Source organism: Lichenostomus cassidix, chromosome 7 (genome assembly GCF_008360975.1).
Source record: "Lichenostomus cassidix isolate B80296 chromosome 7, HeHo_3.0, whole genome shotgun sequence".
Taxonomy (NCBI): Eukaryota; Metazoa; Chordata; class Aves; order Passeriformes; family Meliphagidae; genus Lichenostomus; species Lichenostomus cassidix.
The window spans coordinates 4,647,057-4,669,395 of record NC_139488.1 but is presented as its reverse complement, the minus strand read 5'-3'; the positions used below and the strand labels follow the sequence as shown (position 1 = coordinate 4,669,395).

Below are 22,339 nucleotides of genomic sequence, written 5' to 3'. Positions count from 1 at the left end.
CAAGTGTCCTGTGAGCCACAACATTACATTATCCAACGCAAAGCCCCCTGTCCCAGGGGGGAGAGAGGAGATGTTCCGACATGGCCTCAGCATAATATAAACCCCATGGACCTGGTGTTTGCTGGACTGTTTTCCCCCAGCTACACTATACTCTCGGTGCAAGACACCGAGAAGACAAGAGGACTAGCAGAACACCATTGAAATTTACACAGTATTGATATTTTTTCTACTTAATCTGTTTCTCTGTCACTTTCTCTCCACCCTCCTATCTTTTCCCTCTCACGTTTACCGTTAAATAAAAATCCATACTATCGACATTGGCATAGGGTGGTGTTAACATCTTAGTTCAGGCAGAGGCAATCTCTCTGATTATTTTTTAATAATCGGATCTTAACAACTGTGCGTGTCAGCGTTGAGTGTAACTCTGCCTGTGAGCCTCACAACCTCACAGGGTGGTTTGGGGGTGCAATGGAGGGACACTGTCACACCTCTGCTGCTCTGAGTGCCTGCAGTGGCTGGGGACAGTGAGAACAAGAGTGTCACACACCCAGCACCAGGGCCAGGCTTTTCCCAACACTTGCTCAGTCCAGGAGGAAATGGAGAGACATGGTTTTGGATCAAAACAAACATCAGAACCACGCAAAGCAAATTGCCTTTAATACATTGCCAAACACAGGGGGTGAGGCTCTGGACAGCTCTTTCCTCCTCAGCATCTTCCGGCTGCCACCAGCAGCACAAAGAAATCACGGAGCGGAAAATGAGACGCTGCCACCAGAACAGACTTTATCTGCACAGCCACGAGGTATAGAGAGATCAGACACCAGGGACAGAGCACAGGGGAGAGATCTGTCACAGCCCCAAGCAGCACTGCCCCCACCCCAAAGCCCATCTCTTGCAGGACTGGGAGCCCCTGGCACCCCCCAGCACCGTCTCATGGGTGCCAGGAGAAGAGAGGCTGGTGAGCAGAGTCCACCCTGCTGCCTTTTTTGATCTGGATCACTGACTCCTTGCTCCATCCTAGGCGCTCCTCCAGGCCACTCTGGAGGGGCCCAGCACATTTGGGCATCGCTCTGCTCCCAGCCTGCAGCCAGCACCTTGACCTTTCCCAAGCCCCATCAGCCAAGGCAAAGCTGGACATGAAGAAAGAGATCCAGGGAGATAAGGCCACTCCACACCAGGACACGGAGGCTTGGCTGTTGGCCTTGCACTAATTACCTGTGTTAATTTGCTTGGTGAATGCTCAATACTGGTGTGAGGCAGATGTGATGCTCAGGGTGATGGGTGCATGAGGGGAAGGTGTGAGTGTCCCCAGCCAACCTGATCTTTCTGACCCAATGTTGCAAGCCAGCATGGTCTCAAATCAGCCCCACCCTCCCCAGTCATTGCTTTTTCTATGTGTTTCCCTGATGGATTTGTGAGAATTTGCCCTACGGTGGGGGAAAAAAACCCCAAATCACATCTTAGTTACAAACATAGAAAATAAAGGGAATTCAACAAAGTGGTTGTGCTGAGCTGCAAGACAATGGTTTGAGGGGCACAAAGCTGGTCTGAAGTGGAGAGGCAGCCAGTGGTCACTGCATCCCTCCCTGTCTTTCCCTTCTCTGCTTTGGCAAAACCACAGGAGGAAACTCCTCAGTTGGATGGCACTCATGGAATGCATGCGACGAAAGCAAGGACAAACCAGTGACAAAGCCAAGGGGAGTTTGGCTGCAACCCAAAAAGGTCACAGCAGCCTGGTACCCACCTCTCCCACATTCCCCAGAAAGGCTGCTGGAGAGCCCAAACCTCTGAGGTGCCTCCATTCCTACAAACTCCACCTCCCACCGAGACACTTCAGTGCTGCTGAGCTTCTCAAAGTGCTGGAAACACCCTGTTTTCCAAAGGATTTGGGTAATTTCTGGAGGAGATGGAGAGCACAGGAGGGAGAGAGGATCAGGCAGGCAGAGATGACACAGGGGACCAAAAAGCAACATGAAAAGGGTGGTCCACACACAGGAGATGAGGAGACCACACTGTGTTTTGCTGAGAAACAGTTCAGTGCTACCTGCCTGTGAGGCAGCAGGTCTGTCTACAAGAGGCTGCCCCCAGCACATGGTTGTGATCTAGGATCCCAAGAGCCCAGTGGCATAGCTGCATCTCCCTGAAAGACTTCTCATAGAAAAAAGTCCAAACCACTTCATCTTAGACTGCCTGACAGCACTGGAAGACAAAATCCTGAGAGACCAGGGAGCACAGGGCACCACTGGCAGCTATGAGAAGACTCACAACTGCTGGTGGCTTTCCAAGACAGGGCTCCTGGTTCACAGCGAGCCTCAAACCAGGCTGCCCACAAAGGATGGCATGGGTGCAGCCCCTGGCAGCACCCCTTGGCTCTCTCCATATGAACCAGGCACCCCTCAGGTCCTGCAGCCCTCACACCTCACCTTGAGCTGGATCTCACAGGCACAGAGTGGCTGCCCAGCTGAGAAGGGAACTGATGGGCAGCCAGGGCCCTGCCCGGAGCATGGGGGTGCCCCTGCACCCACCTTCCCAGGGAGAGGTGCTGAGCACCTTGAAACTGAGCCTGGTAGGGAGCAGGGTGCTCCAGGGCGATTCTCACCAGGGCAAGGCGAAGCGCCTGGCTGCTGGGGAAGGGATGCTTTAGAAGCATCCCTCAGGAAGCTGCTCTCATGCCTAAAAAGGCTATTTCCATGCTGGCACTCGGGAAGCACAATGCAGTCCATCTGGTGGGTGCTGGGATCTGGGCTGGAGCCCAGCAGGAGCGCGCTGGGGTGCACTGGCCCTGCCCCTTGGCTCCTCTGAGGAGCTGCTCCAGCCTGCGAGAGCCACAGCTGGGAGAACCACTTGTCCTCTCGGAGCACTCCCTGCTCCCCTTCCCAGGAGAAGCTGGGCTCTACATGGGCTATCAGGGGCTGTTTGGGGAAAACACCTTCCCCTGGCAGCTGGCTGGCTCCTAAGGGTGCTGATGCTCGTGCAGAGAGAGCAGCCTTCTCATCATGGAAGTGCCCATCCCCAGAGAACAAGGACTCATGCAAGCCCTGGGTAGGGCAAGGAGCAGGTTGGGAGGGGGGTGGCAACCACAGCCCGGCCCCCAAGGGGCTCTCAGGGCTGCTAGCTGGCTGAGTTTGGGACTCTATGTGCATTCCTGCAGCTTCCAGCTGTTTTGGAGCTATGGCCATCCAAGCCTCCGTTGGGCAGATGGCTGGGTTTGCCTGAAGGGGCACATTGTGCCACCGAGTCACCAATGTGTTTGAGTGTAACGAGGGTGGGCAGCTTGAGCCCACCAGCTGGCAGCCAGGCTGAGCAGTAGGAACAGTGTTATCTTCAGGAGCAGAGGGGGTAACTTCTGCCTGAAACTCTTGGCTTGCCAGCTGAAGTGCTACAGAGGATTTGCTGCTGGAGGTGGGGACACTCAGCACAGTCCCTGCCACCGACCCCACTGGGTTAAAGGGGACCTGCTGTTCTGGCTGGGCACAGCTGCCCTCAGAGGTAACAGAGGCTACAGAGCCCACAGCCCCTCGGCCTCCCCGTGTGCCCTGTGCCCAGGGCTGTGCTGGGAATGCTGAATCAGCTGCCCAGCAGTGCTGGAAGTGAGCCACAGCCCTGTTTTCCTCATGGCAGTGTGGGAAGTCCATGGTCTTCCCAGCACCCTCCCTGAGGAGCATCTGCTCCTCACAGGATGTCACCTTGGTGCCCGGCCTCTCTCCAAGGCCCTGAGCTGGTGGCTCCTCCTCTGCCCCCAAGCTGAGCAGAGCCTCCTCCCACTGCTGCAGCTCTGTGTTGTCCACGCTGAGGCTCTGGCAGATGTTTCCATCCACCTCGCTCTTCTCAAAGAGAGTTTCGATGACCACCAGGAGGGAGTCTCTGTCCTCCTTGGTATTGCTGATATCCTCATTCTGGCTCAGCCCATCGGGCTCAGGGAGGAAACCTGGCAAGGAGAACTGAGGCACGTTATCAGCGTGGGAATTGTATATGGATGCATCCTGCTTCATCATGGCCCCAAGGAGAGAGTTGGGGTCTACCAAGCGCTGCTCCGAGTTGGGGTTTGCTTGTGGCTGCAACTCCTCCTTGGCTTGGAATGTGTCCAAGAACCCAGGAAGGTTATTCCCATACAACACCGCTTCCCCAGTGGCAAAGCTGAAAGGCAGCTGCAGGTTTCTCTTCCGGAGATGTTCCTCCCCTTCTTCATTCCTTCGGTGTGGAGGGAAAAAGAGATGGAAACAGCATGAGCAACTCTTCCAGGCCAGGCAAAATCACCCTTCTGACAGCAAGGAGGGAAAAGGGGGGGTGGAGTGGGCTGGCTACAAGAGGGCTCTGGGGAGCCCACAGGGAGGTCTGCATGGCTCAGGGAAGGGCTGCTGCTCCCAAGCAGGAGCATGTCCACAACCATCTTCTCAGAGTCATTTCACTCACACTGTGGGAGGACAAATGCTGCAAAGTGCCAACCCCAACCACCCTTTCCTCCACCTTCATGGCTCAGGCAGCCCCCCTTGCCCAGAGGGGGTGAAGAGGGCCAGCAATACTCACGAGAGGGCTCTCTGGCGGGCGATGATGCAGTCGGGCCTGTCCCCCTTGTACACCAGCCGTGCGTTGGCCTGCACCCACACCCAGCCACCCCTCTTGGTCAGCAGCCGGAACACCGTCAGCCCGCTCTCCCCTGTCTTCATCACTGGGCAGGGACACAAGACAGGTGGCACAGACACAGTTCTTCCATGGAGGCAGACAAACAATATGTGCAGGATGCCACAAGGTTGAGAATCACCTCATGCCCATGGGGGCGGGAGATGCAGGATGCTGCTCTTTCTCCTCCTCAGCCAGGAGGAAGAGTTTTTATCACAGCTACTCAAGCTCCGGGACAGACAGCACCAAGGAGCAATAGTATAGCAAGGCCAGAGCCATGAGGGACCCCACAAACACACCCACCCCAACAGCTCCCCCAGCACTCACTTCTCACGTGGTGCTCTGCGCAGTGCATCATGTCAGCCGCATGCACAAACTGGTATCCGGACCCCTTCCTGCACAGCTCCATCTCCGTGTATCCCAAGACAACCTTCCCCCTGGAAACGGCACAGGGACCCAGTGACACCAGGGATGGATCCCCCACAGAGCACCCAGTGGCCAGTCTCCACTTTGGGAGGTGCATCCCAGGCTGAGCTGCATCCCCTGTTCCACAAAAACACCTAAACCACAGCAGAGAAGAAGTGCTGGTGCCCAGTTAAGCTGCTCCCCATGTTACTGGGGGCCTGCAGCAGAGGAATAAAAGCATCAGGCCATGGGAGTTGGGTCAGAAGTTCCTTGTCCCTGCCAGGTCTAGTTTTCTGTCCAGCACCAGGGATTTTGCCATGGGCAAAGTGAGAGGTGCCTTACCGGGAATCACAGGCCATGGGAGTGAAGTCTAGCTTGTGCTTTGTCTGGAAGATCAGTGTCTTGGTCCGGAGCTCCAGGATGGAGAGAGGCTGGAGGAGTGTCGCAATGGCAAAGAGAGCAACTGAGGACTTCTCTGCTGACTTCTGCTGCCCAAGAAGGAACTTCAGGCGCCCATGGAAATTCAAGGCCTTACAGAGGATTAGAAAACGTGGGTGTGAAGCAAACAGGGCAGTGGGAACTGGCTGTGCTCTGATCCCTGTGGGACACAAGTGGCTGTGGGGGAACACACTGTTGACAGAGGGGGAGGAAAGGGGTGATTTACCAGGAATCCCGAGGAGTTGTCCAGCAGGCAGCGGAAGCGACAGGTGAAGCTCCTCTCCACGAAGGATTGCTTCTCAGCATGGACCTGCTGGGGGCTTGATGTGGCGCTGCGTCCAGCCAACAGCGGCTGCTCAGGGGGAAAGACTGGAAAACCAAAGGAAAACCAAAGCTCATGACTCAGGCCTGCTTGAGTGAAGCCCTGCAAGGATCCCCCTGGCACTCACCGTCAGCAGCATGCAGTGGGGTCCTGTGCAGCTGGCAGCGGAAGGCAGCCCTGTCGTCCGCATGGATCAGCTTGTACACGCTCTGGTAGATGAGATCCGACTGGAATGACACAAGGGAATACTGTCCACTCCTGGAAAGCCTGGCAGAGGTGTCTGGAGGAGGACATGGCAGAGGGTTTCCTGTCATGGGCACTTAAAGTGCAGGGATTGAGTGTAAAGAGCAAGCAAACACCACAAGCCTTGTGTGCTGCATGAAGATTGAGGACCAGGAGTGGCTGCTCTTTTAGAGATGGATCAGGAAGGAGGAAAAGGGAGCAGACAGGGGATCTGCCTGGAGAGATCTTGGGAATGGCTCAGAGCTTTCTAGAAGCAGTAGAAACAGCAATGTCCAGGTAACCCTGGCTGCTCAGGATTGCCTGTTTCCCCAGTGGTCCCTCACCACAGGCAAGGGGAGCTTTCCAGCCTCTTCCCCACACCATCTAGGCTGAGGTTCTCCTGGTGTTACCCAGCCCTTCCCAGGATGTTTCACACTGCCTCTGGCTCTCAGTCCTTAATGGGAAATTAAGGGAAGTGGGAAATGCTGAAACTTCAGCTCCTTCCCCTGCCACAGGAGCTGCTGCCCTTTGGGAAGCTTTGCTCCCCATCTGCACCTCCTTCCCAGACCTGGGCTGCATCCATCTTTTTCCAGCCAGGAAAACACAGTACTCACCTGGTGGAAGCCCAGGTAGTCCTGCACAGTAGGGGAGATGTAGAAGATGTAGCCATCCCCAGTCACAGCGATGACAAATCCATTGAGTGCCTGAAAGCAAAAGTTCAGTCCAAAGTTACTCCCCCCCAGCTTCAATCCAGCTGCTGTAAAATGAAGTCCCCCAGCTGTTTCTTCTGCATTCAGGGATAGGAAGGGACCTTATTCCTCAACAAGGAGCCCCACAAAGGAGGAAAGCACCTGGTACCCATGCAAGACTCTGTTCTGTGGAGTTTTTTGTTCCCAGCATCAGCAATGATCCAAGCTGGACAGACCACTTTCTCCAAACTCCTCATGGAAAGCCCTCTCACTGCAGGGCAGCTCCTGCCTTGGGATGGACCAAATCAGGAGAGGTTTCACAGAGGACCTGGACCTGGTTTCCTCCTCCCCAGCAGGCAATAGCTACACTCTTCTGCGGTTCTGCTTTAGACATGATGATCCTTGTGGGTCTCTTCCAACTTGAGATATTCTATGATTTTGGTGACCATTTCAGGCTGATTTTCCCCAAAAGCAAAGCACTGCACTAAATAGCAAATCTTGCCCTCTGCTCTTGACTGTAATATCTTGAATTTATTAGTGAATAGAAGGGGAGAAATTAGGAAAAGAACACCCTAAATGGAAACCTAGTGTACAAATCTTGCTTGCTGAAGGACCAGGCCCTTCCCTTTGTGTGCTGCAGCCCCCTGAGGGACCCTGAGTCAGAGTTTTCTGCAAATTACAGTATCTGATTAAAATGATCTTTGGGGGAGGGGGGGGTGGGGGGAAGCCACCAGACAGCTCAGCTGGGGGATTTCTGTCACACTCACACCTCATAACTCTCCAGATGCCTTCAATCACCCAAGCCTGACAATGCCCTGGTGGCTCCACAAATTGCCATCATATGGTCCAACTCCAAAGCCCTGGAGAGTGCTCAGGAGCACCTCCATGCTGGGACTGGGGCAGCCATGGCCTCTCTCCTGGCTTTTCAGCTGCTCCTCCATGACCATCACACTTGCAGACAGCTGGGACCCAGGCCCACGTGGGGGACCTCAGGATCCTCTGCCAAAAGTCACGCTGAGCTCCCAGGAGTCACTGCCTTGCCAAAATCCCAGATGGAGGCTCCTGCTGGGGGTCTCCTCACACTGCCTGCTGCCCACACAGCTCTGCAGGAGCAGGCCTGAAGGGACCAAAGTCAGGCTGAAGGACAGCCAAGGATCCATCTGCTGGTGTTTGGAGAGGTGGGAGAAGGGAGAAGAGGACTGAAAGCCCAGAAAACCTACAGGAGAACTGGAGAGGCACTTTTTACAAAGGCATGGAGGGGTAGGACAAGGGAGGCTTCATGCTGCCAGAGGGCAGGGTTAGATGGGATATTGGAGAGAAATTCTTCCCTGTGAGGCTGGGGAGGCCCTGGCCCAGGGTGCCCAGAGAAGCTGTGGCTGCCCCTGGATCCCTGGAAGTGTCCAAGGCCAGGTTGGACAGGGCTTGGAGCAAGCTGGGATAGCAAAAAGTGTCCCTACCCATGGCAGGGGGTGGAATGAGGTGAGCTTTAGGGCCCCTTCCAACCCAAACCATTCTGGGATTCTGTGAAAGCCCAGGCACAGGAGATGCCAAGAACCTGGAACAATTAAAGGTCTTGCACAGACTTGCCCTGCAGCCCCAACAAGCAGCATGTTCCTAAGCTGACGTGCCCAGATGCTTGCTCAGCAATCTGCCTTTTCATGTGACCTTTCTATCCCAGGCCCTTCCAGCTCACATTTATTTATAAAAGGCAGCCCAAAGCAGCAGCATTGTGGGAGGCTGATTCACCAGCTCCTCGTGCTCTGAACGTCACTGACAGCTGTTTCACGAGACACACGCTGGCCTTTCTACAAAGCAAAGCTCCTGCCGCCCACTGGTTTTGTCCACCACTGCTTTCCAACATCCATCTTCCCTTCTTTTCTCCCTCACAACCTAAAAACTGAAGTTGGGCTTTTCCCAGGCAGGCTGTGAACTCATCCCTATGGAGGTCATGCAATGCCCCAGGTAGGGCAAGGAGTTCCTGGAGGATGTTTCATCCTGCAGCTATCACCATTCTCCTCTTGGCATTTGCTAAAGATAAGGAAGCAACCCAGCGCCTTGGAAAGTACTCAGGGATCAATCCCTACAGCACCATATGATATCCCTGAACCACTTGGTTGGGATGGAGCTTGGGTACATGAGCTGTAACAATCAAAGAGGCAGCAAATTGCAGTGGGGATGAGAGGGAATGGGGATCTGGACTCATCCCAGCCAGACAGTGTCACTAGTGTCTGTCCCTAGGAATTCAGGGCCTGCAGGAATCACAGTGAAGCAGCTCTGGGCAAGGCAGGGTCTCCTCTCGCCCCACAGATGGGTCCACAAGCTCCAGAGCTGCTTGGGAAGACCCCAAATGACCAAGCCACAGCACCATACCTGGAGCAGCAGCTCCCCCTCAGGAAACAGCTCCCTGTCACCCTGCAGCTCTGTCCATCTGTCCCCTCCTGGGGCTCTGGGCTGATCCACACAGCTGCCAACCTTTGGAGCTGTAGCTGCAAGAGAGAAGGCAAGAAATCAGTGTGAAAAGGGCAAGCCAGGAGCCTCCTCCTCCTCCCCACCCCAGGGCTGCTCATGCAGCTACTGGATGCCTGTGGATCCATGGAGGGCATGGAGGAAAGTGAGACCCTTTATAAAGCCATGCTCAGCTTGCCCAAGGCTCCCCTCAAGAGTTTATTTCCCTGCCTCACTTCTTCTGGGAAACTTCACTTCTTTCAGGGTCTGAGGCAGAGATGCAAAGGATGGAGGGGAGGTGAGTTCTTTTGGGCTGCCCAGGCTGGGGAACACCACCCTACACACCCAGCAGGCTTTGGGTTAGAGCCTGGCAGAGCTGGAGTTGGTTTCAAGCCACCCCACTGGGGTGCTCTGTCTGCTTTCCTGCCCTTCAGGGTTGAAGGAAGACACAGGCAAACCTTCCCAGAGCACCTGAGATACCATCAAAGCACCCATATTTGTTTTCTCCCTTCCAGCTTTGGCTGCTCAGAAGCAGACCCAGAGAGTTGGTGGCTGTGGCCTTCCCAGTGGCACCTGAGAGCTCTTGGCTCCCAGGACTCACTGCCATGACCTCCCCAGGCTGATTCAGGTGCTGCCTCATGCTTCAGAGCTGGATGCCTTCAAGGCAACACCCCTGGGTGCAGCCAACATGAAACCTGCTGCTGCCCTGGTCATGGGACCTTCAGCACCATGGGATTCACACAGAACCGGTTGTTCAGGGACCAGGAATGAGGATGGCAGCTCCCAGGGACATCTCCAGCATGGGACTTTATCTGATTATCACTGAAAGAACTCAATCCAAACTCAGCTTCCAGCAAAAGGACCATTTTCAAGGCATGTTTTTGTGCCAGCTCAACATACAAAAAATAACAGAGAAAGAAAATTACAGGAAAAAAAAGAAATTATAGAAAAGCACAAAGCAGCTCCTATGTAGGAACCACCCCACCTCTGCCACCACCACCACAAGCCCCTGCAGCTCCCTGAGGTCTGACAGAGCTCACAGATCCTGTGTGATTCACATCCCAGCAGAGAGCACTGCCTGCCTTATCTAAGCCCTGGAAAGCTGAGCCCTCATCTCACATGGTGCTGGAGCCAAAGGGAAAAGATCCTCTGAATGCTGGGGAGTGGTAGGACATGAGGAAGGACCTCTAACCATCCCAAATCTCACCATACATTTAATTTTCTTGATGGGAGGAGCTCTTGCTTCACCACTGAAAGGTTTTAAAGATTTTTTTTTTTGGTTTTTTTCCCTGGTAACATCAAGTTCAAAGCCAAAACAATTCAGAATCTAAAGACATTTCATGTGAAACTGCTGATCTGGGACATTTTGCTCTGCAGCAAACCATCACTATGCAAAAGCATTTTCCCTGATGGATTGGCACGTTTGAATTAAAAACAAATTTGGAGTCAAAGCATCCCTGGGATGTATTTGGACCTGGAGCCTGAGTGACAACAAGCACTCTGGAGCCTGAGTGACAACAACTGACACCCATGCAAGCTGTCAGCAGCCAGGGCACGGATACAAGCAGGGTGAGGACAATTAGCTGAAGGTCTTGCATAAGGTGACACAAATAGCAGTGGAGAGGGTGCTCTGAAGCAGAGTCAGCTTCCATTGCTGATAGAGCTAGGATACTTCTTCCTTCCCCAAGCCTTCAGCACTCCTTAGAGATGCTCAGGCAGCATCTCCACCTTCTCCATCAGTGACAGCTTCTGCTCTCTTCCATCCTGTGCTCTCAGATCAGCCAGGTCAGGGGATGTGAGACCTCTGGGAAAGGTTGGGAAAGACGAAATTCAACAGAGAGACACCAAGCAAAAAGCCTCCTCACATGATTGCCATGTGATCCCCAAGGAAAAACATCCCATCTGGACCATATGGCTTCAATTTGCACTTCATGGGGTGTAATAGTTTCAAAATGAAACATCGATTCTCTTTTAAAATTTGATTTCTTTTGAAGGGCTGACTCCTCTCTAAAGCATTGAAATGAGACAGGCTGGCAGGGGATTTAAAAAAGAAACAAGTTCTTCCAAAATAAAGCTCCAAAAGGGCAGAGAGCTTTTTGAGAGGATGCACATCCCAAGAGCACGTGGTCTCCAGCTCTCTCCCACCGTCCACCAGCAGCATCTGCAGGGAGAGCTGCTGTGGCTTACAGAATCCAACAGGAAATACCCATTTTGTGCTTTCCAGCAAAATTTCTTCAATTCTCCCGCTGATCTTAGCAAGGGGCTTTTAATCTCCCACCATAGGTGCTCACTTCCCCTTCTCTCAAACACAGAGCAGTCCATTTCTGCACAGCTGAGCTCAAGAATCTTTCAGAATCTGTCTCCCATGGGACACATTGTGATGGCCTGACTTGGGGAGAAGGTCTGGAGCATGGAGAGAGGGGAGGAAACTCAAAGAGATGGTGTCTACTGCCAGAGTACTGCTGGAGTAGAGCAGCTGCTGCTCACATCCAGCCCAGCCCTCACCATCCACAGCCAGAGGTCAAGATGTCCCTGTGGCTCTCCTCCTCCAAACAGCACTCTGAACTCATCCTCATTCAAATTTCCTACAACCAAAGGGATTGGGAGCAATCCTAAGTGAAGCCCAAGCACATCCAGGTAGAGAACTCCAGGCCAGTGTAACCAACAGGGGCACAGAGGCTATTCCCACTCACTTTTTGACTTTGAAAGGAAAAAAAACCCAACATTTTAATCATACCCCAGCCCATTTACAACATGGGGAACTTCATGGGAAGGAGGGATCACTCCTGAAACATCTTGCTTGAGGCAAGATTGGGACATGCCACCCTCTGGAATCCCACCCAGAGCCACAGATTCCCTCAGCCTGCTGAAACCAGGTCTTCAAGGGGCTGATGGCTAAGATGGGCTGAAAACAGTGGATGGCAGAAAGAGACCCTCATCAGCTGTCAAGCAGGAAAAAACAGGTGACAAGCTGTATTAAAAGGTGGCTAATTCATCCCATTTAACACATTTTCTAATGGAAAAGTTGAGACTCACTTCCTCATGAAGCAGCTGAGACCAACTAATGGGATTAAAGGAAACAGGTCCAACATGTATCCAAGCTATAACACCCACAGCAATAGAAATAACTGGATAAAAGTAAAATGCAGTTTCAGTGTTTGTGCCCAGATTTTCCAATCTCCTGCAGTGCATCTTTGACCATTAATGGGAATTAACACATGGATGTGGTGCTTAAGGACATGGGCTAGTGGTGGGCCTGGCAGTGCTGGGTTAATGGTTGGACTTGATGATCATAGAGGTCTTTTCCAACCTTAATGTTTCTATAATTCTATGAAAAAGACCATGGCAAAAGCCCTCTGCAGCTACCAGATAAGTCCCAGGCATTTGCTGAAGGAATTTGGTGATAATTTTCATTTTCAAAGCACTGGGATAGAGGCTGTGTGTAATTTTTAAGACAGGAGGGGGAAATTCAGCTCTGCCCTGAACCCCAACACCAATCAGAGCACTGGAGGAGGTTTCCAGCTGCTGGTGTGATCCCCAAAGTCTAAAAGGCTTTCATTCAGCCAGGGAAAATGCCAGACAGGATCAGCAGAGTTTCCAACATCAGTGAATCAGGATGTGTCCCATACATCCCCAAGAGCATCCCCCTTTGGGTTGACTTTATTGCTCCTGTAAGGAGGAAATTCCTGAGCCTTCCAATGGAGGAAAAACTTCAGGCAGGAGAAAGAAAGGAAAAGGAGCAAAGTAATCTAACCTCTTCACTTTTTTGCTGATGACATTCACAAAGAAAAACATGGCAAGGCAGCCATGAAGGCTAAAACACATCCCTTGCCTCTGGCACAGATTTGGCATTGAAAAAAAGTAAGATTATTGGTAACAACCCCAGAGTCAGATCTGCTCTCACAGAGTGGGTTACAGTGGTGGGAGTTGACAAGCTTCATCCACAGCAAACATTTCTCTTTGAACAGGCTCCAGAGGTGTCTGGCATCCAAAAATGAGGAGCTCCCAGCTCTTCCAGCAACACCAAGCCACGCACAACCGTTTTCCACTTGGATCCAATCCCAAATCCTGTCAAATGAGCACCAACCTTTGCCTCAGCTGTTTAACAAAGGCACGGTGCCAAGCAGAGCAGGCTCATGCCATCCAAGTAAAACAGACAAACGCCAAACCAACAGATTATAAGCCTATTAGGAAAAGTCACTCAGCATTTTCTGAGGAGCAGAGAAATGCCTTGGGGAGCGCTGGCATCCCCAAGTCCATGCCAGCCTCTCCAACCTGCTGGTGCAAATCTTCATCCCACACAATCCTGCAGGATCTTGTTCAGTGATGGATTTGAGTTTGACTCCTTTCACTGCCTCAGTTACTTCAGGCCCAGACCCCTGCAGCTCTGGCCTATGGTAACAACAAACAACGAGGAGATGAATAAAAAAGCTAATTTAGTGCTGATTGCAGCGAGATTACCCAGTGAGATCTGCTGCCAGCTGCCCTGCAGCAGAGCCCTGGAAAAGGATCTGGTGAGAGCAGCACCAGGGGTGGGAATGGACCTGGTGAGTGCTCCTAAGCCAACCTCCTGCTCCTGCCAGCTCAGCTGAACAGGGAGGTATCCCACTGTTCACTGGGAGCTGCTAGAAATCTTACATTTTGTCACAGTCTGGAGTGTGGTCTCCTACCCTGGCAGAGTTTTCCATGGGTTCTGAGAGTGGGTTACATGGGATATTGGGAAGAAATTGTTCTCTGGGAGGGTGGGGAGGCCCTGGCACAGGGTGCCCAGAGAAGCTGTGGCTGCCCCTGGATTCCTGGAAGTGTCCAAGGCCAGGCTGGACAGGGCTTGGAACAGCCTGGGATCATGGAAGGTGTCCCTGCCCATGGCTGGGGTGGGACTGGATGGTCTTTAAGGTGTTTCCAACCCAAACCAGTCTGGGATTCTGCAATCCTCTCTGTTGCAGACCTCCCTGCCTGGTGTCCCAGAAAGAAGGCATGGCAGCACATTCCCTAATCACACCTTCTCCACCTCAGAGAGCACTTTAAGCCCCATTTGCTTGTTCACCTTTGGCAGAGCCACATCTGCAACTGCAGCATCTGCTTCCTTTATTACAGGAACCATAGGAAACAAACCCCAGCACAGCTCTCCAGCTAGCTGGAGGTTTTCCAAGCCTCTCAGCATGAAAATCCATCCAAGCTCTCATGAGATCTCCCTCTTTGCAGCAAGTTGGGCTCCTGTCACACCAGAGAGAGCATCGTGGCAGTCGGCAACACAGAGACAACCCTTTTCTCCTTGGGCACTTGCTCTCAAAGAGACAGGGATCAGCAAAGTCACTCTAGATTTGTCTGGGAGACTGTCAGACACAGCTCCAAGTAGCAACCACTGCAAATTGGTTTGCAGACAGGAGCTCAGCACAAGTCCGGCAGTGAGGTTCAGTCACTGTTCACACAAGTGACAAAACCTTTAAAGTGCCTTTAAGGCAGGCTGTGATAGCACCAGAGCTGTCATTGCTACCCAGCAGCACTCAAAGGCTGGACCTGATCAGCAAAGCTTGGAGGAGACCAAACCCTGAGCCCCTCTGATTTTACAGGGGGAAGCCTCTTCGTCAGGTTTCTTCTCCTATAAGCAGCCAGACAAGATGCAGACAACAGAGGAAGCTCCACTTTATGGCTGGAGAAATGCAGCACAAGGAAAAAAGGAGCCTCAGGGCATCACCCTGAGCCCACTGAGCAATCAGTCTATCAACTGCCTGGAGATAAGGCAATTACCAGTCTATCAAAATATCTCTCTCCTGCTAGGAGATAAGGCCAGGCTTGGGCTGTGGGTGGGGAGAGGATAGGGATGCTCACCAGGTAATGCCACACTCTCCTGCTGCAGGAAGCAGAGGACAGCAAGCCTGAAGCAGAAAGCAGAGCACAAGAAGTGCCACTGTGTCCCCCCAAAATGCCTAACGGGACACAGCAGGAGCAGCCTGCTGTGACCTGCAGCTGGCATGGGTCTTCATCAGGCATGGCTGGAACTGCAGCTGACCCTGATGAATTGCTGGCATGATCTGAAGTCAAACAAGATGAACTTCAGAGCAAGGGGAAGGAGTTTGGAATTACAGGCAAGTGGCCAGATGGGAGTAATTGGCGTGGCAGAATGGGGCTCCAGAACCCCTGCAATGCCAAAGGCTTTTCCAGAGCAGCTCTCATGCTGGGAAGCACATGCTGAGCACATCCAGCAGGAACCAGCTCCTGCTCGGAGGCACAGGTTCCATCTGGAGAGTTTGGCATAGGAATCTCCTCCTGGAGACCAGCATCCCAGCTGAAGAGGGCCCTGGGAGAGCCCAGAGGACTGGGCATGAGGGAAAAGCCAAGGGAGCCAAGTTTATCCAGCCTGTGGTGGGGAAAAGAGACAATAGGAGCCTCTAGACATAAAAAGCTGCTGCTGCCTTCCTGCCCCACATGCTCTGCCTTCACCAGAGTGCATCACCCATTCCATCAAGCCCAAGTCACTGGAGAGGGAACACATCCCTGTCTGCACATCCTGGTGACTCCGCCCAGCCAGGCTCTGCACCATATATATATATCTAATTTATTATATACACTGTAACTATAATAATGAAGGGCTGGATAAGAATGGGGAGGGAGGAAGAAGGAATATGGAATAAATATAAGAATACAGAATATGGACTATGAATATGTAACATGTATTATCTTATGAATCCATAATTATTTAGTTAATTTAATTTTAAATTACCATCCCAGTTAGATGAGAAAAATGTTGCTGTTCAACAAGCCACACTGTTTTACCCATTTCTCTCTTCTTTACCATGGGGTGTGGTGGGAGTGGGACCCAGGAGGACATAAAGGAGGGGTAGGATGGCTGCCAATGAGATGGAGGAACTTTGAAGGTCTCAGCTGCTGGGCAGGTCCCTATGCTGCTCCCTCCATCCACGGTGACATTTTTCATCATTTAACACCCAAGGGCCTGATCCCACAACTCACCATCTTTCCATTCCAACACAACTTTCCATCCCAATGCTTGGGGTGGGCTGTGAGCTGTGCAGTGGGGATTCACCCCAAGGGCTTTTCCCTGCTCCCAGCACAGACACTCACCCATCAGGTAGCTCTTCACCTTCAGGTAGCCCACGGCCAGCCGGAGGATGGAGAGTTTATCCAGCCTGGAGCGCACATCCTCAGGGAAGGGCAGCAGCCCCGTCAGCTTGTTCAGCTCCTGGTTCAGCCGATCCCGGTGCCGCTTGGAGGGGTTGGACTTCACACCCTCAGGGGGTGGTGGTTTGGGGCTGGAAGAGACAGAGGAGAGGTTAATCAAGTGGAGTGTCCAACAGGCTCTTTCTAAAGCCAGCACTGGCTTTGGTGTAGCCACGGGAGCCAAAAATCACAAAGTCACTATAAGCTTGCTACAGCCTTACTGCCATCACTTGAGGCCTGGCAGAGAAAGTGACACCAAGGGTGGACACCTACAAGCCACCAGAGCATCTCTCAGAATTTTGGTTAAGATTTTTCCATACATACTCCTCGTAGAAATCACAGAATTCCAGACTGCTTTGGGTTGGAAGGGACCTTAATTCTCATTTCCCCCTGCCATGGGCAGGGACACTTTCCACTAGACCAGGTTGCTCCAAGTCCCATTCAACCTAGCCTTGAACACTTCCATGGACGGGGCAGCCATGGGGGGAAATGACATGAGCTTTAAGGTCCCCTCCAACCCAAACCATTCTGGAACTCTATGACTTGGACAAAGGGATATCCAAGAGGATGGTTTAGGGCACAGCACTTCGATAATAGTCTCTCTTGGGAAAAAGAAACCAACAAAAAGTAGAAGTAATAAAGTAGATGTAAAAAGTTTTGTTTTCTTCCAATATTCTGATTTCTGATCCTTTCAGACAGGCATTTCCAAAATAAAACAGCATTTGATGCCAAACTTAGGCCCTGGGAGCAACCCTCAGCCTGCAGGAGGAACAGTGTCCAGGAAAGGAGCCCTTCCCTTTCTGGAGCCTACACAAGGTCCCATCTCTATCAACTGCAGCTATTTCATCCACTCCAGCCAAAATCCCAGCACAGCAGTAGGAGCTCAGTTAATAACTTTAATGAGTCTTGGATGTCACCCTGTCTCCTTCATTTTTTGATGCCAATCTGAATTTTGTAGCTTGAAGAAAAACCCTTCAGACCCCCCCAGCTCTGTATCTCACTTGGCTGCATCCCCTAACACGCATCTCATTTGGTTTGATGTAATTTGTCTAACCACAAACTCCCTTGCTTCAGAAAGGAGCTTTGGATAACAGGATCTGCCAGTATTTAGCAGCAATTTAAGCTCTCTCCTCTAGCACCACTCTCCAATCTCATCTGGCAGGGCTGCTCACATGTGTGACACGAGAGGAAATGAGCATTAAATGAAATGCACTGAGGTGCCTGTTGAATTTTCAGCTCAGACAGAGATCGAGGGGTCTTTTGAGGATGAATGGAAAATTGCAGCATTTCCCCAATAAAGCTCAATCCTGCTGGGTTGTAAGAGCAGCATAAGGAGGCATATACCCTCTTGTAGGGAGGTTGGTACAATGCAGCTCCAAACTTGTCCACACAAGCTGGGTAAAACACACTGGCACCAGGGTTTTTACAAGGATTAAACACTTTTGAAATCACAGTCATGTACCAGGAAGGAAAAAAAAATTAAAATAGTTTTCCTTTGACTCTGATTTAAAAAAAAAAAATAAGAAAAAGATAGTGTGAGATTCCTCAGATATCCTTTAAAGTCCTCTGGCCACTCACCACCCAAATCCAGCCCCAAAAAACCAGAAAGATAAGAAAATGAGACTGGAGATGAGCATGGCAGTGGGTAAAACACTGAGATGTGACAGAATCTCTGGGATAGCCTGGCCAAGCACTGGAGATGAGCACAGCAGTCGGCAAAACACTGAGATGTGACAGAGTTTCTGGGATAGCCTGGCCAAGTACTAAAAATCCTCTGGCTGAGGCACTTGGGGTGACACAGCCAGCAGCAAGTCGCCCCAGGGCTCAAGAAGGGCACTCCAACATCTCTGTTCCTACATGTCCCAGCTGCAGCATGCAGAGTGCTCTGTAGCCAGCCTTGAGAGGGGGATGACAATGAGGAAAACACCTCATGGAAACAGTGAATCTTGGTCTAGACATTTAAAACTGATTTAAACCCCCTTCCCTGTGGCCCACTGGTTACAATGCACACTGTGCCATGGGGTTCATGGTGAAGCTCTGCTCCCAGCAGGGCAAAGGCTGTGCTGCTGCTGGGGTTTGTTTTCCCCCGGCTGCCCTTTGAATGGAAACCCCGTAGGAAGTGACAGTGGAATTTGCCTGAGCTGATCTATTGTCTCCTAATTCTTATTAATAATTTCTTTTAATAAGTAACGAGCCCTGAGCAAACTGCAAAGGGACTGGAGAAGTCCCTCAGCCCATCCTCCCCATCCTATCCGGCTGGCTGCACATCCCACTGCCACCAGCACTGCTCTGCCTGGCCTCTCCCAGCAGGATCCTGCTCCAAGATCTGACCGGTCACAGAGAAAAACAATCTCTTCCCATTGCCAAGGCTGACCTTGCCGAACCAGGGAATGAGGGCCTTTCTGCTCCAAAGAGACACCTTCTCCCACACCCTGAGCCACACCAATCCAGCCCAAACCCTCAGTCTGGTATGCCAGAGGGCTGGAATCACTGCTCCAAGATGAACAGATAAACATCCGAATATGTTCAAGGCAAAACAACTATCCCTCTTGTTTCCACTCCTGAATAAATACCCAGGAGAGGCTCTGGGTCACCTCAGCACAGGTTTAAAGTGCTGATGCTCCCTCATTCACCCCAAACTTGGACTCAGCTCATCTATCTCCTCCCCACACAGCCTCCCAGAAATATATATCCAACTTATTTCCTATACATCTGGAAAACCCGAGGTTAAACAGGCTGATGGGACTTGGGAGCTGGGGAAGGGGGGAAGGCACGAGGGAGGCAGGAAACACGGAGGACACAGCAAGGGGAATGTTATGCAACAGCTACTGAGCAGCGTGATAATTAATAATTAAGGAATTTAGATGTTTTGGTAATTACTAATTACTGTACGTTCGATTTAGGCAGGCACCAAAACACAGCCCAGCCTGCAAATCACTGCCGAGCAGCTCAAACTCTGCAGCGAGGTTCCTCACTGGGATGCAGGACAAGCATCTTTGGGATTTGTGTTTTCCCACCAGCGTGCCAGAGCCGACACAGCGTTAGCTCCAATTAACCCTAATTAAAACCGAGTAACCCAAGCATGCTGCTCCCTTTTGCTAGCCCAGCGCTCGCACCAGAGCGGCTCCAGGCACTTCCCCAGAGCCAGTTTGGCTCCCGCTGCCCGCTTTTCGGTCGCTCTCCCCGGTCCCACGCACCTGCCCCGCCCCGGGGGTACCCCCTTCCCTGCACCCACCTCTTGGGCACCGGTTTCTTCCTCTTCCTGCCGGCGTACATCCCCGGGCAGCGGCAGCGCCGGCCGGAGCGGCGGCAGCGGCACCGGCGGCAGCGGGACCGCGCCCGGGGCGGGGCTTCGGGGACACGGCAGAGACCACGCCCCGGCCACGCCCTTGGTGCCACCACGCCCTTGGGAGTCACCTCGCCGTTGGGACACCGGCCACACCCCCGGGAACCCGGTCCCGGGGACACCAAATCCTGGGAAACACTGTGCCCATGGACCACTGTCCCCAGGTGTCCCCCCATCCTGGGAACACTGAGCCCTATGGGCCACCATCACCAAGGGGCACCAAATCCTGGGAAACACCATGTCCATGGGACACTCTCCAGAGGGGATACCAAATCCTGGGAAACACCACATTTGTGGGTCATCATCACAAGAAGACACTGAATCCCGAGAAAAACTCTGTGCCCATGGAACATCGAATTGTGGGAAACACTGTGCCTGAGGGTCACTGTCCACAGGGGACATCAAATCCTAGGAAATACCATGCCCATGGACCACTGTCTCCAGGAGCCACCAAAGTCTGGGAAACACCATGTCAGTGGGTGTTTCCCAAACAGGGGACACTGAATCCTGGCAAACACCACATCCATGGACCACCATTCCAAAGCCTGACCACCTTGCTGGTACCCCTTCAGGAAAAGCCAGTCTGTTCCTTCTCACTTTTCTCTGAGTAAATAATGCCCAAAGCTTTGGCTCTTCCCCACAAAACCAGCTCCAGCTACTGTGGTTATCTGTGGCTGCCCCATCCCTGGAAGTGCTCAAGGCCAGGCTAGACAGGGCGTGGAGCAACCTGGGATAGTTGCAGACAGAGCTGTTGAGGAAAACCAGACACATCCTTTGTAGATTGTTTGGTTGGGTTTTTTTAAGCTGTTTGCAAATTTCAGGGATAAATCCCTGAAATGAAACTTGATTGCTTCTTGCCAAGGGGCAAAGCAGAAGCCAGTAATGGTGTCACAAATGTGCTAGGTCAGCAGAGCTGATGTCACTTTGATAGGAAATGTGTAAAGCGCTTGGTTATGACCTTCCCAGACCCAGTGATTTAACAGTGTTTATAAATGAGGCAGGAGTATCCAGGTCAGGCCTGGAATTGCACTCCAGTGTCTCCATCAAGTGGAGATGACAAACTGCAGGAGGAAGGCATCCAGCCCTCGGGTATTCCAGTGGCAAGCAGGGCTGTGGGAAGGCAGTTTCCAGAGCTCATGGGACACGTCCAGTTTTGGGAATCACAGAATTCCTTAGATTGGAAGGGATCTCTGAAATCAACAAGTCCAGCTGTTCCCCCAGCACTGCCCTGACTCACCCATGTCCCTGAGTGCCGCATCCACACAAAGACACACATGGTCCCTTGTTTGGCCAAAGCCCCCCAGCGCTCTCCTCCCAGACTTCTCCTCCCCAGTTCCTACAAACCCTAGAGCCTTTCCAAAGCAGCTCTACATTGCTCTCCTACTGCCAGCTTTTCTTGGAGAAAATCCACCTCTCTTTCCACCCCCTGAAAAGAGAGGGAGCAAGACCTAGAGCAGCTTTAAGCAAAGAGGTCTCCAAAGGCATCTCCTGCTGGGCAGAGCCAGGTTTGGGGCACTGCAAGTCTTCCAAGCCTAAAAGCCAGGAACCCTCCAGAGATATCTCTCACACTACTGGCAGGAGGAAGGAGCATGTGAATGTCTTATCCCAAAATCAGTTGCTTTTACTGAACAAGAGCCCAAATCACACAGCTGCACCTGTTTTCTCCCTGGGATCCCTCATCCCCTGCTGTACATGGACTCACAGGTGGGACGGGATCTCAGCAGGTGTCCTGTCCAAGCTCCCACCTGGAGCACAACAGGCACTGAAGAGGCTCATAAGTGATGTGATCTGAAGCATGACAATGCTGTGCAGCAACATTGCAGGATGTCCCTGCCTGGGCTCACCTGCAGGCAGGTGAGGTAACTTTGGAGATGTTGGTCAAGCACCCAATGCAGGGTGCAGAGGGATTTAGGACAACTCCATGTGCAGGTATTGGAAAGAGATGTAGCCCAGGCTCCCTCCTGTGGGGAGCTACAGGCAGACATAGTGCAGACACCCTGTCTGTCCCTAACCCAGCTGCTCCCCTGTGCCCCCTGCTCCCTAACCATCCTGTCTCTTATCCCGCCTGCTGCCCAATCCCTCTGTTCCCTAACCTGGCTGCCTGCTCCTTATCCCACCTGTTCCCTGATCCAGCTGCTCTCTATCCCACCTCCTCCCTAACCCAGCTGCTCCCTATTCCCGCTGGTTCCCTAACCCGGCTGCTCCCAATCTCCCCTGCTGTCTATTTTACCCAGTTCCCTATCCTGTCCACTCCCAAACACAACTTTTCCCTGTGCCGCCTGTTCCTCAACCCGGCTGCTCCCTAACACAGCCACTCGCAGTCTCCTCTGCTGCCTATTCCACCTGTTCCTTATCCCGCCTGCTCCCAAACAAGGGTATTCCCTATCCCGCCTAGTCCCTAACCAGGCTGTTCCCTATTCCACCTGTTCCTTATCCCGCCTACTCCCTAACCAGGCTGTTCCCTATTCCACCTGTTCCTTATCCCACCTGCTCCCAAACCAGGGTATTCCCTATCCCGCCTAGTCCCTAACCACGCTGTTCCCTGCCCTACTTGCTCCCTAACCCAGCTGCCTCCTATCCCACTCGTTCCTCATGCCACCTATCCCCTGTTCCACCTATTCCTAAGCGGGCTGCTCCCTGTCTCCCGTACTCCCTTATCCCTAACTCGGCTGC

At 52.4% G+C, this 22,339-nt stretch overlaps 1 protein-coding gene across 2 annotated transcripts; it reads right to left on the bottom strand.

The window, feature by feature from the left end:
* Window positions 1–243: 243 nt before the first annotated feature.
* LOC146434370 (uncharacterized) lies at window positions 244–22,337 on the bottom strand. 2 transcript variants are annotated; one of them, XM_085065873.1, is made up of 10 exons: window positions 21,322–22,337; window positions 16,225–16,412; window positions 9,067–9,182; window positions 6,622–6,711; window positions 5,913–6,012; window positions 5,690–5,832; window positions 5,368–5,555; window positions 4,948–5,057; window positions 4,528–4,669; window positions 244–4,191 (listed from the first exon to the last, which is right to left on the bottom strand). In XM_085065873.1, the coding sequence occupies exons 2-10, from the start codon at window positions 16,226–16,228 to the stop codon at window positions 2,397–2,399; spliced, it is 2,688 nt and encodes an 895-aa protein (XP_084921999.1). In that variant the 5' UTR covers window positions 16,229–16,412; window positions 21,322–22,337; the 3' UTR covers window positions 244–2,396. The 2 variants fall into 2 exon arrangements, with proteins under 2 accessions (XP_084921999.1, XP_084921998.1); XM_085065872.1 differs by lacking the exon at window positions 21,322–22,337 and adding an exon at window positions 19,556–19,635.
* Window positions 22,338–22,339: the final 2 nt, after the last annotated feature.

What these genes read in the sequence shown, in the direction of transcription:
- LOC146434370 (XM_085065872.1), bottom strand. Translation starts at nt 19,596, where the DNA reads ATGTACGCCGGCAGGAAGAGGAAGAAACCGGTGCCCAAGAG. An exon ending in AAGAAACCGGTGCCCAAGAG is followed by an intron (nt 16,413 to 19,555) that starts GTGGGTGCAGGG and finishes TGTCTCTTCCAG; the next exon opens with CCCCAAACCACCACCCCCTG. An exon ending in GGTGAAGAGCTACCTGATGG is followed by an intron (nt 9,183 to 16,224) that starts GTGAGTGTCTGT and finishes TCTCTCTTGCAG; the next exon opens with CTACAGCTCCAAAGGTTGGC.